We start from the raw sequence: 17,465 nt of genomic DNA, 5'->3' as shown, positions 1-17,465 counted from the left end.
AACGGTACCAAGTACTTAGTTGAACAGCGCGTGTGATATAGTTGCTCCTAATCTGCTTCAGTGCAAAGTCGCCCAGAGTAGTTGGACCTGCCAGGGAAGGGGGTTTCAGCCAGCTTGATTTTTGCATTGAACAACACAGTGTATATAATCTACCAGTAGAGTTCAGCTGTGATGAAAACCCTCAGCAGAGGGTTGTTAGCAAACAATTTGGGGGAATAATTTCTTACTACAGACTGGTTCCCAGGAGAGTGTCTATTTATGCCCTTGGTTTAAAATATGTTTTTAAGGGCCAAGACCACAGCTCACTACAATATTCAAGAAATCCATTGGCAGTTGAGAGGGGAAAATGTTGCTGTTGTGGTTCCTGAAACTGTCATGTAATTGCTAAAAACCATACTGTATTACGGCTTTTCTTTGTGCTGTGCTAATTAAACATGAATCCACTTGCATATTATTAAAAATATCTGAAGATGTACAGCTATTCTTATGTTGAAAAATATCTTTTACCAGTCCACTAGAATACATTTCAATTGACAACATTGAAAGAAGCTGTATGATTCTTATTTTCATATTTGTTGCCTGCATAAAATAATCTTTAGCAAGTGATTAATTGCATTTGTAGATACTGCACAATTGCATCAATTATCCATTTCAAATGAATTTCATTCTGAATAGTTGAGAGGATGATGTAGTTTAATCAGTAAGTGAAATGGAAGTATTATAAGCTGTTTAAAAATACTTATCACGTTTTATGGAGGCAGACTGATTTAAATCAAGCAGACTGCTGAAAAAGTAAGAAATATGCAGTAACAAACACTAATATTTTTTCCTTCAGTTTAGCAGCATTTTATTACCTTGCTTTGCATTGGTTTCCATCCTTGATATATTGATAATAGTTATACCGTGGGGATGTTAGATGGTTAGGAATTTTTTAATTGAGTTAAATTAGTTGTGGTTATAAATACACTTGTTTAAGTATGACACCTTGCACATCTGATCGGTGATGGTTGATCACCGTCTTCTCTTTCGGACAAGCTCTGTAATGTTTAGGAGCATACTGAGCAACTTCCTCAATTTTGTATTATTGGTTGTTTTTAAAAGGATGTTTGGTATTTCATTATGCTTGTTCAGAAGGAAAAAGGGAAGTTATATGTTAAAATAAAATTAATCTGGAAATTTTTTTTGAGGTGTTGTTATGCATGCTTTTGCAATAGTAAACCATTCTTAAATATATTTCAGGAAGTGGTTTTGGGTGTTACAAAAAGCTGTGTGGGCAGGAAGATAGTCTGGTATTAGCTTGGTAATGAAAGGTTAGCTAAGCAGATGAAACAGATATTGCCACCAACTTTGTTTTCATATCTAATATTTAAGTGACTTTGAGTTTTGTGAAACTCATTGAAACTTGGTATTTTACAACATGTAATTTTTAACCTGTTCAGAGCCTCTGATTTTAATGCTTTTCCCCAGTTACAAATTTTTTTCTTCCGCAAAGGTGTTTTAAGAACAGGTTTCTGCTGATAACTTGTTACATATTTCACTTGTCAGAGTGTTCCCTGCCCTTGAGATAGCCTGACTCTGTACTGTGTAAGTAATAAAGATAAAATAACTGTTTTCTTAATGTAGGGTTTTAGGGCCACAGCTTCAATTAGGCCTATTGTAGATTTAAGGCCAAATGGGGGAATCTAGATACTGATTTTAAGGCTAAAACATTTTTAAAACTTGTGGTTCGCTGCATTCTTGTTCTTACAGTCTGAGGGTGGCAGGAGTCTCGTAATGAAGGGCACTGGTTATTGTGGTCAAATGAAGTTTCTTAGTCGTTTCAGAAACGCGCGCACACACTCACAACTTACGTTTTGTCCCAGCAGACCGAAGTAAGCCATGGAGAAGCCTTTCTGAGGCACAGTCATGTACAATTGGCCTGTATCTGACTGCTGGACGTTACGTCAAGATGTGTATAACTTTAGTTCAAATAGGGTTACCATATTTTAACCTGTGCTTGGTTATATTATTACTGAATGGAAAAGAGCCTTTACATGTGTTCCTTGAGCTCTGTGGTCTTGGGGATCATCCTCTGTATGCAATGTCAGCTGTTGCATTTGTTGCTGTAACTAAAGGTAAGCTTTGTAACTTTGTTACTTTGTAACAAGGACTAATTGGTTTGGGAATACTTGTGAAAGTGCTGATTTTTAAAGCTAAAAATAGTGCTGTGGCTTTTTAAACTCATTCTGGTTGTCAGAAATGCTCACATGGTCCTGAAAGTGTTGCTAAAAATGTTCAATTTTTAAATATGGTAATTAAAATTGTCTGTTGTGAGAGCAGTAGATGAGACATTTCCTGCATTTGTAAACTAAGCATCCCTTTCACCCCCAGGTTTCCTTGCATCTGACTGTTTGTTATGTTGGTAGGATCTGAACTCCCACTGAACCTTCTTGGAAGAAGTTTTACTGTTGGCCAAGTAGGGAGAGCGAGCTCTGCAGCCTGCCACCCTGCTTCGTGACTTTCTGCTTTAGGGTTTGGATGCCTTTCCTTTGTTTTAGAAAGCTGATGCCCTCAGGGAATACAATGCTGTAAACTGGAACTTCAGATCTACATTTTCACTTTTAACTTCGTCATTAAAAGAAAGTTTCAGATAATGATAATTTCCCTTGAGTATACCGGACTGCTTCAGTCCTGATTTGAGTAGATACCATGTGTGTTCCTTATTAATAGGTCTTATTTATTTCCTTCAAGTTTATTGTTAGTGTTTGATGACCATTTTATACTCCAGGTATACCCTGCACTCAGGATTTTCTCCAGTTGTTTATGTAGACTTCCTAGTCTCTAAATTTATCTGGTTCTGAGATTTGTCTCATGTTGGTCATTGTTTATTAAGATCTTTTCTTCCAACTAGAAAAGGATGAATTTTTTGCTACATAGCTTTCCTAAAAGTGATATATTTACAATTTTATACTACCTGCAAACTTACATCTTCTCTTAAGAATAGTATTCTGAGCCTATCAGGGAGAATTGAGGTGATTTAGGGCCCTTTTATGGCCACTGGTGGCCCGTGAATATTTCTAAAGCTGTCTTACTGGGCTAGGTGGTATAGGCCACTCTTCGGTGAATGTGCAAAATTTTGCTGCAGAACCACCTCAGCAAAAGATTTCTTTTTACCTAAAATGTAATGCAAAACTACGCTATAACTGGAGTTTAATTAGAAAACAGATCTGGTGCAGTTTTTTAAAGATATGAAAATCCAGGTTTTCTGGGTTGCGATGATAGTGAGAAAACAGAGCAATGGGGCTGGTTGGTAGCCTGGCTGTCAGGGCAGCCGTCTTCTCTGTTAGCTGCTCAGGGCTGCACCCTTTGTTTGAAATAGAAACAGTTGTTTTGACTGTTTTCAGTCAATTCTGTCTCTCCCTCTTTCTTTTTCTAGCCAGAAACCGATGCTTTCATGTCTCTGTCCAAAAGTGCCACTATTGCTTTTTCCCCCCCAGACATTTTTTTTTTTTTTTACGAAATGAGCATTTTCAAAAATTAAAGCAAAAATGGAGAATTTCTCATAGTCCCTAATCTCAATAAGACCCTTGACTGATTCCAGCATATTTGTTGTTGGGACTAATACATGTCCATGCTGACTGTTGAATTGAGAAGACTGTGCATGTTCACAGAGTAGAAAATGTTACTGGTATGTACTCTGTCACTCTTTCTACTGTTACACATACATGTTTACCTAATTTGAGAGCTGTCACATAATGAATATGAGACTCTCAAGCATTTGGGTTACAGTTGTTTGCAGAGGACTATTATTTAATAGGATCCCTCTCTTCTGCTTCAGTCCTAATTTGAAGAACATGCTTTTTGCAGCACTAAGAAAAAAATGCCTAATTTACATTATCCATATGTAAATAAATTAAAAAACTTCCACTGTTCTTAGATGCATATTCTTTCTTGGCTTTTGTTTTTTACCACACCATTTTGCATTTTATTCCTATTTCCTAAGTGAAAACTGCAATTCTGTCACTGTCACTGTAGATCTATTAAACTGTCAGCTGAATTTGAGTCAAGTTTTGGGAGTCAGTGTCATTAATTCTGCTACTATTGAAAAACTGATAATCAGTCTTTAAAATATGAACAAGAGATTGAGAATTTTTGTGTGTATTGGATCATTGTCTTCTAATAGTGTCTTTACTTGCGCATTGTTGGTTTGCTATCATTCTGCTAGTTGGGCAGGAGATGATCTGTTTAAATTTACTGTGCTTCTAATGAAATGCTGAAGTATGAAAAGAATTTGTCCATTTGTAGTGATTGTTACGTGACTGGAGCTCTAATGTCATTCTCAGAGCTCAATTATAATTTCAGTGTTATGGTTCATGTTTCCTTGATCAGTTAAGACTTTAAATATATTTGGCTTTGTGTTTACTGACTGGAGCATGTGATAATCTGTGATATGTGTGAGCACTATAAATCAAATCAAAACTGGCAGTGTTGTGCAGGATGGGGGCTGTGACACTGAACTTCCCCCTGTGGCATTTCTGAAGTCTCTCGGCACACTTCTGTCCAGCTCAGGAGAGGGTAACTTTTCTTTAGGAGCTTTTACCCTTAAATTGGGGGGGGGGGGGGGGGGGGAAGCTATAATTGCAGTTACAGACTCCAGACTTCATCTTCTAATTCCTCACAGAAGTTTTATCTTGTGGAATGATGAAAATGTGGAACTGTCAGGCACCTCACAAGGCTGGGCCATTATTTTCTGGCACAGGAATGAACATGCCTTGAAACATTTGTGACATGTTTTAAAATCTGTTCTTGAAGACCTCTGTGGAAGGTCTGATACCCCTAATATCTATAATAACCCTGTTATCCAGCTTCAAGACACTTTTTGCTGGTCTGGTCTTTAGCAGAAAAGAAAGCTGTGGAGTGCCATCTTTCTGTAAGAACCTCTTACTTATCTTGGAGTGTAACTGTGCCCTTACCAATGTTGTGCTGTGTCACTGAACAAATCTAATTCCCAGTATGAGATTAGACTTGTTGATCAGAAAATGGTTCCTTGTGGTTTAAAACCTGTGAATCAGTCAACAGAAACATGAGATGAGATTGTGTTCTGAACGTCAGTATTTATCATTACTGTGAAATCTGTTTCCCAAGGAAGTGGAGGTGGAGGACAAGTATGGACGTAACCTCACTACAGCAAGAACAACAGTAACCAAAAACCCAGAAATAGAGAAATAATGTAGCTTACGTAGACTTGTGTAGACCGCAAGGGAGGCTTTAAATAGCAAAACGGTTCTGAGGCATGAGTAGCAAGTTCTCTGTCATGCACTGAGCAGCACTGTGTTGCAGCCAGTGTCTGGAAGAAAAGAGAGTCTAGTGAATTCACAACCCCAAACATGCTCATGGCTTGGCTATTTTCAACCTTCCAAAAAGAAGAGCCTTTGTAGCACCAGTGTTTTTAGTGGTTAGCTAAAGGAGGTTAGCTTTGTTGGGAGCATTATTGTGAAGAGGTTTGTCTGCTTCTGGCATCTGTTGCTACCAAGGTGCTATCTTTTTTCAAGATGAAGTCAACATATGAAGGCTGTGTGTCAGATTTCTGGTGCTAACGCACTGCTTGAGGTTGAGTTCCTGATTTATGAGGTTAGTATGGAATATGCTTCATATAACAAGAATTGCTCCTTGACATGTGGTTCCACTGTGAAAAGCGACTGGAAGAAATGGCACATACTCAATACATGTTTTTTAAAATAGTTCTTCCATTAGTGACAGAAGTTCTCTTTCAGTGAGCTATATTGGTCTTGCAGTGGAAGCCAAGTCTGTTGGCTTGTGCTCTGATTAACACACAAAGAGAATTGCTACCAATATTTTAGGTTCAAAAGCAGCGTGTGAACCAAAAGGGGATCCAGCTTGATTTATATTCCAAAGGTTTGCTTGCAAGGCTGGTCATGATTCTTTTTTAAAACGCAAAGCAACCCACTCTTGCTCCCAACTCTCTTGATACTTATAAACTGAAAATAAGTTCCACAAATCTTTGAGGGACTGAAAATACCAAACCTTTAAAGCCATCTTTCTAAGTAGAGCCATCTTTTGAGAGAAATTGGAAGTTTTAATATACAGTGTAAAGCTTTTATTGAAAATTAAATTACCTATCTAGTTGGCTTTCTTCTTTGGAATTAATTTATAACATTGCTACCTTTTGCCTTGAGACAACTTGATATGGCAAGTATATACACTGGAAAACTGTACCACTGCAACAACAACAACAACAAATTATTAACTTTAGGCTTTATCTAGTTAAGATCAGGCTCTGAATTGAATTCTCTTAGTGTGTTGACAGCTGAAGATTTATGTCTTCCACCTATATTCCTGTTGCAGAGTTAGCAGAAGTGACCTTTCCAAAGAAGGTCTTTGTTACAGATTTTGCTCTGTTTACATTATTGCCATAAGGGTCGCAATGAAGTACAGTACATTAAAGCTAGTATATCACCTGCTGACAGCGGTCTTACCTCATTGGTACCTCTTTCCCTCTCCCAGTATGGTAAAAATGCAAACATTAAGAGTCTAAGGATCACAAAAAGAAAGTTAAATAATAGTTTTCAAGAGCTTTAGCATTAATGTCAGGTCCCTGTGTGCACTGTATTTTTGTGTCTGGCCAAATGGTTACATAATTTCTTTTTCTGTGAAGTTACTGTGAAAATATGTCTTTACCAGATAAATGCTACTAGAAAGAGCGGGAAAAAAAGCCACTGGGTTTATCCGAGGTCTGTGGAATCCATTGTGAGAAAGGAGGTGGCTCAGGATGGGAAAGGGTGACATTCAGGTTAGATAGGCAGACAAGGAAGCAGTACCACAAACTTCTCCAGTGCAAGCACAGTGGGACTCTGGTGTGAGGAGCAGGACTTCAGATACCCTTCTCTTTTTCAGAATGTTGTGTCATAATGTACACATCTTTCAGTCCTCACTGTCAGTGAGATGATGTTACTTATGATTTGTTTTCTCTTCCAAATATTCACTCAAAAATATAAATACAGCCATTGTTCTATATGCATAAATATGTACGTAGTTTCAAAATGTGCTTTGAAATCTCTCAACAGGGTGCTTCCCAGGTATCCTTTCAGGATGGGGAGGTGAACCTCACTGGACCCACGGAACTTTTGTTGGCTCAGAGGTCCCGGCTCCCTGTCAGGTAGGAACATCTGTTCAGTGCTGACTCAAGTGTGGTTTATCGACATGCAAGACAAGACTGACTTCTCATTCCAGCTGCACCTGTGAATCTGCATTGTGCTCATCATCATCATGATCTTTTCCTTCTCGTCCCTTTCCCATCCTAAAAATGCACTCGATTCACATACTGAAGCACATATTTGTGCATGACAGTCTTTTACCCTCACTGATGAATATGAATGATTTTATTGTGGTGTTTGTAGTGTAAGGCCAAGGGGGAAATATGCTACTATTGTATACTCAGTGTTTTTGCTTTCTACTCAGTCCTGCAAGTATTTAATGTCTTAAGGTAGCGGATGTTCTTAGGTAGTATATTATATCTCAATAAATAACGAGTCAGCTGAACCATATAATCCTAAAATGATCTTTTTCAGTTAAAATGTCACCTCTGTTTTTGAGTGGTAAGGTTATTACTTTGCTATATCCTGTAGTAGATTTTATATCTATGTTTATACACTGTGAAAACTATAGCTAATATTTGCAATACTTCCCTGTGCAGTGCCTCACTAGAGTAGTCAGATGGAATGCATCCTCTTCCTCTCTCCATTTATAACAAACCAGAGATGGCCAGTGCTGTTATAACTGAAGGTGGTAGTGGTTTGGGAAGTAACTTTTATTTTGACCAGTCTAAATTCTGAGTGAAACTTAGGTAAATATATAATCTGCATTGGAAGCCAATACAGTAAAATTTGAGAGCTGCATAGCTGAAACAAGAGGAAACTAAGTGTTCTCAAGAGGTTTAATAATGAACTTTGGGGTTTATTGTTCCTGAAATCACAGGGAAAATTCTAAATGGCCAAAATGAAAAAAATAAATTTGAAGGTTACATTTGTAACACCAAAATTAACAAGCCAGGCTGCAATACAGTGTCACAAAGTAGGTCAGTCAGATCCTCAGTGGTGGTAATAGAGGATTTGACCTGGCAAATTTAGTGTAAAATGTTTCCATGGTGCTATTCTCCTGTCCCATCATAAGCTTAAATTTCAGTTTTGACTGGTGATACAGGTTGTGCTGAAGTCACCTTTTTGAGTAGGCAAAGGAATTCAGTCTTTTGTCCAGTATGTTGCGTTTGTTGCAGAACTGTAGCGGTATCATAGCACATTGTATAATGAAATTAAGAAGTGTTATATGGCAAACTTCTGCGTGACAGCTAAAATGTCAAAAATTAATTTGTTTCGATTTTGATGATAGCAAATAATCATTTGCTATAATTTTGCAGCTTATAGTTGTTTGTCAAAACATAAAATAAAGACCATGAAATAAACAGTATCTGCATGCCTTAATCTTAAAGCATTTATCCTCACAAACACCTGAGAAAAACCAAGTGTTAATATTCTCATTTTACCTACATGGGGTCTGGGAAAGAGGCATGAAGTTATGTACCCAAAGCCTGTGGGGAAGTTCGCAGGAGCAGGGACTCTAACCTTGGTGGTCTTCTGGGCCATGCCAGAATTTTGGTAGAAGGATCACCTTTCCTTTTAAAGCATGTCAAAAATCAGTCTTTTCTGTGCAAGAAGGTTAATTTCTTAGTTTTTCTTGTTCTTTGAGTCATCATTTCATTTCTTTTATGGGAGATTTTTTCATCTCGGTAAGGTGCTTTTCAACTTGTCTGTCTGTTTCCATTTTTCCTCCCTCTTGGAGGCCTCCTTGTCACCTACTTTGTATGCCATTTTGTAGTTTATTCTCTTGCCTGCTGGTACTGATACATATTTTTAAAATGGTCTCATCATGAAAAGGAACTGGAGTGCTCTTCCAGCTTTCTCTGCACCTGCCAGGCCTCCGAGTTACACACTAGCTGATTAGTGTTCATCATGCAGGTATAGAACTTAGTCAGTTTAGTTGCTAATGCTTATTTTCTCTTTATGGAATGTTGCTAAAGACTTCTACAGCTTGTTTCACCTGAGGTAATTATTATGCATCACCAAATATGTGCACTTATTTGTCTCTTGATCCGTTAATTTGTAATGGGGATTAATCAAGCTCTGTGCATGCTATGCTCATATTTACTGTTGTCCTTATGCTTTTACTAGGGTGTTTTAGATCATCCAAGTCCTCTTAGGAATTTTCTGAGAGCATATTATTGTTTATCGAGTTAAACAAGTCATTGCTTGCATTTGGGATTCTTCAGAAGAAGGTTGTGATATTCATTTGCTTTTAATCTTCATAACCTGATTTCGGTGGCCATTGGAAACATTGACAGTGAGAAAGACCTCTGTGATACTTTTCAGACGTATTCAGTTTTCTGAAATGGCCAGGTCTCCTCTGGCATGTCGCAGAACAGTCGATAATAAGCCTAGATTTCTGTAGATCTCTCAGGATTTTTGTTGAATTCTGCAAACTGTCTTGGCAGAGGAGTATGGAAGGAAAAGTGATAAAGAGTATAGATTGGGACCCACTCAACTGATGCCTGAGCATCAGAGTGTTGAAAAGACAGGGAGCAGAGGGAAAGCTGGCCAGAACAAAGGTATTCCCAAGAACCTTCCTGCATTGGTTGTAATTTTTTTGGAGATAAAATGAGTTGTCTTAATTTGGATTGAGACTGATGCATTAAGGAGAAACATTGGCCAAAAATCCCCCAAAACACCAAAATGAAGAGAAAGGAGCAGTGTTTCTTTAAATGCACAGTCCCAGTAAAATAATTGTACCAAAATATACCTTGCTTGTGCTTCCTGCATCCTGAGGAGATTTTTAAAAACACTATTTTGCCTGCAAGTGTTGAGATGGGCAGTCTGAGGATTTTTTCCTCAAAATTGTGAATTATATTCAAGTATTTGTAATATATTCCAATTTCTTCAAACAGTGAACTTAGGAGGAATTCAGAACACATTATTTTGTAAAGCAAAGTTGGTATTTCTGTGAAATTCACTGAGTTTCAAAAGTCAAAGAATTTAAATTTTAATGCAATGATTTTGATTCTTGTGTGGCTTTTTCCTTAAAAGTGAAGAGGGTTTTTTTTTTTTTAAACTGTTTTTACAAAAGTTTTTTCATTAGGAGTAATAGGTTTGTAAAGGGAAATAATGAGTCACTATAGACCATCTATCTGTCTTACTGGTGTCTTAATTTGATTGAATATAAGTAAAGAAGGTTTTATTAATAAAATAGTATTAAATAATAAAACTATTTTTTCCACAAGTAGTAAAATGAGCATCTTAATATCTAATTTAACTCCTTTTACAGTGTTCTTTCTGAAAGAAAGCTTTATTTATAATTCTCATTTGTGCAGGTATCTTTCTTGTTATATTTCAAAGATGTTAGGGCCATAAAGGACCACCAAGTACCTTAAGTCTTCATGTAAATAAGCCATGTTAAGTGCTGTTAATGAAGCTAATATTTCAGCCTAATTGTGAGCTACTCCATGCTATGGAAGAAAGAAGAAAACCACTATTGTCCCTGCTGCTTTCACTAGAAAATATTCCTTCCTGTCGCTGAGTTTGGTAATCATTACGACCTATAGCACTTAAGCAAAATAGCAGCTAGTCACCTAAGAAAATTATCTGAGCCTTCTCATCAGAGCACCAACCTGTCTGTGGTCAGTGTCCCTTCTCTAACTGGAGCCAATAATGGGTATTTCAGAGGGAAGCAGAAAAAAAGAATACCATGATTAATATTTTATGATTGTGAAGCCTAGGCAGTTGAAGTTAAAGGCTTCAGACTTGGCTTGTTTTATATTTCTCACTCAAGGAGGAGAACTGTTCCATTTGAAGAAAATCAGTTCACTGATTTAAGTAGGTAAAATTAGTTGCACGTTGGGTAAATGAAATGAGTGGCAGTGTGGAGGATTTTTAGCTTTGCCTGGATTCTCTTAAAACATTTCACTGTAAAAGTACTGGGAAACTTTTCAGGACTGTATCCCTCAGGAGTCTGAAAATTTTAATTTGACCTTTTAAGAGTTGAACTTTGCTAGAAGAGAGACTTGAAACATTGGGTCATTGGCATGTTTTTTAATGGAATAAAGAAAGACAGGACTAATGACAACCCTCTTGTAATTTCTGAAGGTGGATTTTTTATTTTGGATTTGCTAGTAAAGATGATGTTCGGAATAAGGGAAGCCAAGCTAATGTCATTAGTGTATAAAATTTGGTATTTTTCCTTGCTTTCCTTCATGTTCTGGACTAGGACTGAAAGATTTTTAAAGTAACAGCAGAGTCTTGGTACTCTGCAGAAGTCAGGTAGAAATTTGTCACAACCTTTAATAATGAAACCCTTAGCACACTATGCATAGTAATACTGGTTTTGAAAACCTTGCTTTTCTTAGTAAAAATGACTGTGTTAAGGAACAGTAAACGCAAATCTGCTTGGAAGTGGATGTTTAGCTTAATAGCAGTGGATTAGTTGGAACTCAAAGGGTAATTTATGCATAGATAATTCATTATGTGTTTTCATTATGTTCTGTTTTGCTGTCTTCCCACTTCTTTCTGGCAGAGGTCAGGGTCAGTTTCTTGGTTTAAGCACTGTAGATACATAATTAAAGCATAACTGCAGTGTTTTTTCCTTCTACGTATTTTACTTTTTTTTTTTAACCTTCTGTGTCTTTCATTAGTCTAACAACACAGAAGTGGAACAACTTGATTTACAGAAAAAAAGACACAAAAACCTGGTGCCTGTAGGTTGTTGGGTTTCTCTCTAAACCTTTAGATAGTTAATCTTGTGAGAAGGAACTAATTTTAGCAGGGAAAAAACTCTGGATTACAGTAGCATCTTTACTAGATTAATGCAGTTTAGTTAGGAGAGGGTGATTGGTTACCTCTTCAAACCTGAAACTGGAAGATTCTGACATTATTTCATAGTAAATATTTAAACTTTGTGGATAGTTTGTTTAGTTTTGTGTAGAATGGAGCAGCTGAAATGTGCCTGTCTCTTTTATAGAATCATAGAATCATTAAGGTTGGAAAAGACCTCTAAGATCATCAAGTCCAACCATCAACCCAACACCACCATGTCCACTAAACCACGTCCCTAAGCGCCTCATCTACACGTCTTTTAAATACCTCCAGGGATGGTGACTCAACCACTTCCCTGGGCAGCCTGTTCCAATGCTTGACAACCCTTTCGGTGAAGAAATTTCTCCTAATATCCAATCTAAACCTCCCTTGGCGCAACTTGAGGCCATTTCCTCTCATCCTATCGCTTGTTACTTGGGAGAAGAGACCAACACCCACCTCACTACAGCCTCCTTTCAGGTAGTTGTAGGGAGTGATATGGTCTCACCTGAGCTTCCTTTTCTCCAAACTAAACAACCCCAGTTCCCTCAGTCGCTCCTCATAAGACTTGTTCTCCAGACCCTTCACCAGCTTCGTTGTGCTTCTTTGGACACACTCCAGCACCTCGATGTCCTTCTTGTAGTGAGGGGCCCAAAGCTGAACACAGTATTTGAGGTGCGGCCTCACCAGTGCCGAGTACAGGGGCACGATCACTTCCCTACTCCTGCTGGCCACACTATTTCTGATACAGGCCAGGATGCCATTGGCCTTCTTGGCCGCCTGGGCACACTGCCGGCTCATGTTCAGCCGGCTGTCGACCAGCACCCCCAGGTCCTTTTCTGCTGGGCAGCTTTCCAGCCGCTCTTCCCCAAGCCTGTAGTGCTGCATGGGGTTGTTGTGGCCGAAGTGCAGGACCCGGCACTTGGCCTTGTTGAATCTCATCCAGTTGGCCTCGGCGCATCGATCCAGCCTGTCCAGGTCCCTCTGCAGAGCCTTCCTACCCTCAAGCAGATCAACACTCCCGCCCAACTTGGTGTCGTCTGCAAACTTACTGAGGGTGCGCTCGATCCCCTCATCCAGATCATTGATAAAGATACTGAACAAGACCGGCCCCAAAACTGAGCCCTGGGGAACACCGCTTGTGACCCTGGCTGCCAACTGGATTGAACTCCATTCACCACAACTCTCTGGGCCTGGCCGTCCAGCCAGTTTTTTACCCAGTGCAGAGTACGCCTGTCTAAGCCGTGAGCTGCCAGCTTCTCTAGGAGAATGCTGTGGGAGACGGTGTCAAAGGCTTTACTGAAGTCCAGGTAGACCACATCCACAGCCTTTCCCTCATCCGTTAGGTGGGTCACCTGGTCATAGAAGGAGATCAGGTTGGTCAAGCAGGACCTGCCTTTCATGAACCCGTGCTGGCTGGGCCTGATGCCCTGGTTGTCCCGCACAGGCCTTGTAAGCGCCCTCAAGATGAACCGCTCCATAATCTTCCCCGGCACCAAGGTCAGGCTGACAGGCCTGTAGTTCCCCGGACCCTCCTTCCGGCCCTTCTTGTAGATGGGCGTCACATTGGCAAGCCTCCAGTCATCCGGGACCTCCCCCGTTAACCAGGACTGCTGATGGATGATGGAGAGCGTCTTGGCAAGCTCCTCCGCCAGCTCCCTCAGCACTCTCGGGTGGATCCCATCCGACCCCATAGACTTATGAGCATCCAGGTGGCGTAGTGGGTCGTTTAACTGCTTCCTCCTGCATTATGGGGGGTTCATCCTGCTCGCCGTCCCTGTCTTCCAGCTCAGGGGGCTGAATACCCTGAGGATAACTGGTCTGCCTGTTAAAGACTGAGGCAAAGAAGGCATTGAGTACCTCAGCCTTTTCCTCATCCTCAGTGACAATGTTCCCCCCTGCATCCAATAAAGGATGGAGATTCTCCTTGGCTCAAGGAGAGCCAAGAGGAAGGGAGTGAGCAGTTTTCTTAACTGTGCCTGGAAAGCTCCTTCTTGACTCTGTGTGTTCAGTTGCTTTCTCCTCTCCTTGTAGGGTGCTCTCCATCCCTATTTAGATATTGCTCAGATTTTCATCATTTGAGTGTATTCACACTATTTAACATCTTGAGCACCAGTTTCTTCTTCAGGGCTTTCTAGACATTTTCATCAGAGCTTTGAGCATCTAATTTAAAAGAGGGAAGGAAAAATGTGGAAAAGGGGTAGGAGGTGGGTGGGAAATGTGCTATCTGACAGCTGCAGTTGAGCTGGCAACTCTGGAAGCCTCTCTGGAAGAACGGGTACAAATACTTTATTACCATCAGCAACTGCACTGTTTTAATATGCGAAAGAAGTACATGGACAGAGTCATCATCCACTTCATTTGGATAAATCTGTACATGATTCCTCCTTAAAATTCCCTCTAGTAACTTGACATCACCTGTAGGCCTGTGCTCTCTACCAAATGTCAGCACCCCATGTTCGTAGATGCTCTCCTCCCCTGGAACGGCAGCATTGGCTGGTGGGGCTGGAGGCGCAAGTGAAGAACAAGCAAGGAAGTGCTGCTCAGTAACTTCATCTGTGAGCTCTGTACATCTGAGTGACATTTCCTTTGCCTTTTACTTGGTTGTGGTCAATAAATTACTATAAAGCATGTTCAGAATATCAGCTGTGCTTTTCTGTTTGCAAGGAAGCATTGACATCCTGTGCTAAGAGATTTTTTTCAGATAGAGCAGCTTACTAATCTGTACCTTTTTTTAAAAACATATGAAGAATTCAATGATGTATTCAAAGGTTTTTGCTTCATCATGTTGTGCCTGGGTTGAAGACTTAAATGCAAGTTTTGAATAATACTAAAATGGCAAAAGAATATGCCATTGGAATAATAAATACTTGATCTGTGTTTACTTAGGCAGCAGATTCTTGTGACATACACATGATGATAGTTTTGCCCAGTAACTCATGCAGAAAGCAACTTTTTCCAAGGTACTGTCTTCAGTACGTTGCAAAACAATTAATCTGCTTTAGGCTGCATCTACCACATTATCAAGAGAAATCCTACTAAGATTCTCCTAGCATTTGTAATTCAGGAAGGTCAAAACACCTTAGCGAACCAGGTCCTGCTGCAAAACTCCAAAATGTTTATTTCTGGAGAGAGGTCCCTTTTAAGCATCTATGTGCTCAGTGGTTGAGATTGGTTCTTCAGTATTATTGGATAGTTTGCAGAGAAGCTTTCAGCTAACAGAGCTTTTCCCATGGCTTAACTGACAAACTGCTAATTCTTGATGCAGTTTTCAGGAGAGGGAGCTATAGTATTTGACAGTAAGGGCATTGTCAATCTGAAGATCAGACTGATGCACCTCTGAATATGCACGGCTGAATGTGCAGCACTCCATTTAAATTTTGCTTTCCATGTTACAAATGGACTGCTGTACATGCTCACTACACACGTGTACATCTTCTCTCTCTCTCTCTTTGCTAGATTGTACTCATCAACATTTTTATTAATATGTATGGCAAGCCTTCCTGACAAATGTGATAGACTGTAAAGAATCTGGCAGAAATCAATAAACATCAAGCAATGAAGAATTTAAATAGTAAATGATGACAGCTTCTTCAGGTTAAAAATCAACAGTAAAATGTTGAATGTGGTCTTGGATGCCACAATCAGGTCATGCTAGGCAGGTGTTCTCTCTTCACTGAGACCTCTGAGGCACCTTTAGTGCAGCAAGTGGAAGGGAGATGCCAGCATGCATCTGAAGAAGCTTGAGTGCCGTGTTTCTAGTTGGGGTGAACCCTGCAGTTCAGGTAAATTTCAGAGAGAGAAATGCTTTTTAGAAGTTCACTTGATTGCTGTAAGAACATATCTGTACATATTCCATAGAAATTGGGTTGCAAACTCAGCAAGGACAGTATTTTCTGAGGAAGGAGCTCTGTCTGTTCCCTGAAGAACACGCAGGAGATACTAGCAGTGTAGCACACTGACGCATCCTCTGTGCATCGCTCACTGATGCTCCCAGCCTCTCATCCCCAGCTAGCAATTGGACTCTAGCTCTTTTATACTGACTTGATAGGCCAGACTCTTTTTTTCTTTTACTGCAAAATGCATTTAAGATGTATAGGGGAGATTCAAAATAGGAGTAGGCCACTAGTAGGTTACTAACTTTTGGAATTTAATTTTTTCCTATTTTGGAGGTTGGTTTGTTTGTTTTTTTTCAATGTGTTGAATATTGCAGAAAATCCATAAATTACCCTCTCTGTCGTCAATATCACAGTTATCAATCAGCAGTAGAAAGCCATTCTGCATTCTCCCACCCTCTTCTTTCAGTTTTTTAACTTGACTCTGTCAAAATGAAGAGTCCCAGCACCTTGGTGTCCCTTGTGCCTGTGGAGTTTAGTAATTAGTATTCTTAAAGCTCATCCTGTTCAGGATCTCATTCAGCTGTGCCCTATTCCTGAATACTCTCTCCAGTATAGTGTAAACTGTAAGCCAGTGTGGAATAGTACGGTGCTGGAATTCAGCTGTTCTTGTGGGCAGATTAAACCTTCTGGAAGATGGACAGCATGAGCGAATGATGTCAAATTTTTCTGAGTTTCTAATCTTTGAGGTCCCTAAACCAAAAAAAGCCAAATCCCAGATATCCTGCTTTTTAATTTTTTAACTGTCAGGCTTTCATAGGTATAATATAAAAATAATATGTCCTCAAAGATCTATTAAAGTTATTGTGAAGCGCAGTTTTCTTCTCAGATGTAACTAAGAATCACATTTGCTTGAGAATGAAAAGTCATTCTGACTCATAGATTTTTTTTGATTAAAAATATAATTCTAAAGTACCTTTTTTACATATATGTATATAGAGTGTGCTCTTATTCTGGATATTTAGTGCTTTAGTACATCCATAACTTTTAGGATGTACCACAATGTTTTTGTAGGTAATATACAATGTACATGTGGGCTATTTGTTTTCACAAAGAAACCTATTTTTCTTAGTGTGTAGATTTCGTGTTAGATTTAAAAATAAACTTGTATGTTTTCTTTGGCTTTGAGCCTACCTAAAACTGTAAGTGCATTGATTTAATATGACAGCTAACCTGTCTGTCGTGATAGCCCTCAAAAAAATTCCTGCTCTATTTTACAGTTGCTTAGGAAGACAACTCTTCCCTGGAGTACTTGAGCAACACGGGGTTATCTGGGGACAACTGTAACTGCACTTTTTTCCTGCACTTAAATTTTCCCTGCACTAATGAAAGCCCATTCACTACTCTTGATTATTTTCTGGATCTGTAGGATTCGGCTACTTAATTTGCTCCTATGTTTTGATTCTGTAGAAGTTCAAAAGACAATAAAAGTAGCCCTTTAATTTTTTTTTTTTTTTTGGTGTCTGTTAAGAGAATTGAAGGAAGTAGAAGATGGAACTGAAAGAAGAATTAATTTCCTATGCATGCATTTTTGAGTTTTTGGTAACCACCCTGATTAGCTTTTCTGACCAGTTTCACTAGAAAAAAATGTTTTATAAAAAAACTTACAGGAAGATTTTGTCAGGATTTCCCTGTTTGATTCATCAAGAGAGGGGAATACAGGAAAGAAAAAATC

The 17,465-nt window shown here is 39.2% G+C and overlaps 1 protein-coding gene across 2 annotated transcripts in view; it reads left to right on the top strand.

The window, feature by feature from the left end:
• PARD3B (par-3 family cell polarity regulator beta) overlaps positions 1–17,465 on the top strand; it is a 445,805-nt gene that overhangs the window by 190,329 nt on the left and 238,011 nt on the right. For both annotated transcript variants that reach the window (XM_076342438.1, XM_076342436.1), the window contains exon 5: positions 7,065–7,156. In XM_076342438.1, the coding sequence (XP_076198553.1) occupies positions 7,065–7,156 (92 nt within the window). The remainder of the gene's footprint in view (positions 1–7,064; positions 7,157–17,465) is intronic.

Source organism: Aptenodytes patagonicus, chromosome 6 (genome assembly GCF_965638725.1).
Source record: "Aptenodytes patagonicus chromosome 6, bAptPat1.pri.cur, whole genome shotgun sequence".
NCBI classification, from domain to species: domain Eukaryota; kingdom Metazoa; phylum Chordata; class Aves; order Sphenisciformes; family Spheniscidae; genus Aptenodytes; species Aptenodytes patagonicus.
Note: the sequence above shows the minus strand (reverse complement) of the source record. Positions and strands in the feature narration are given on the sequence as shown.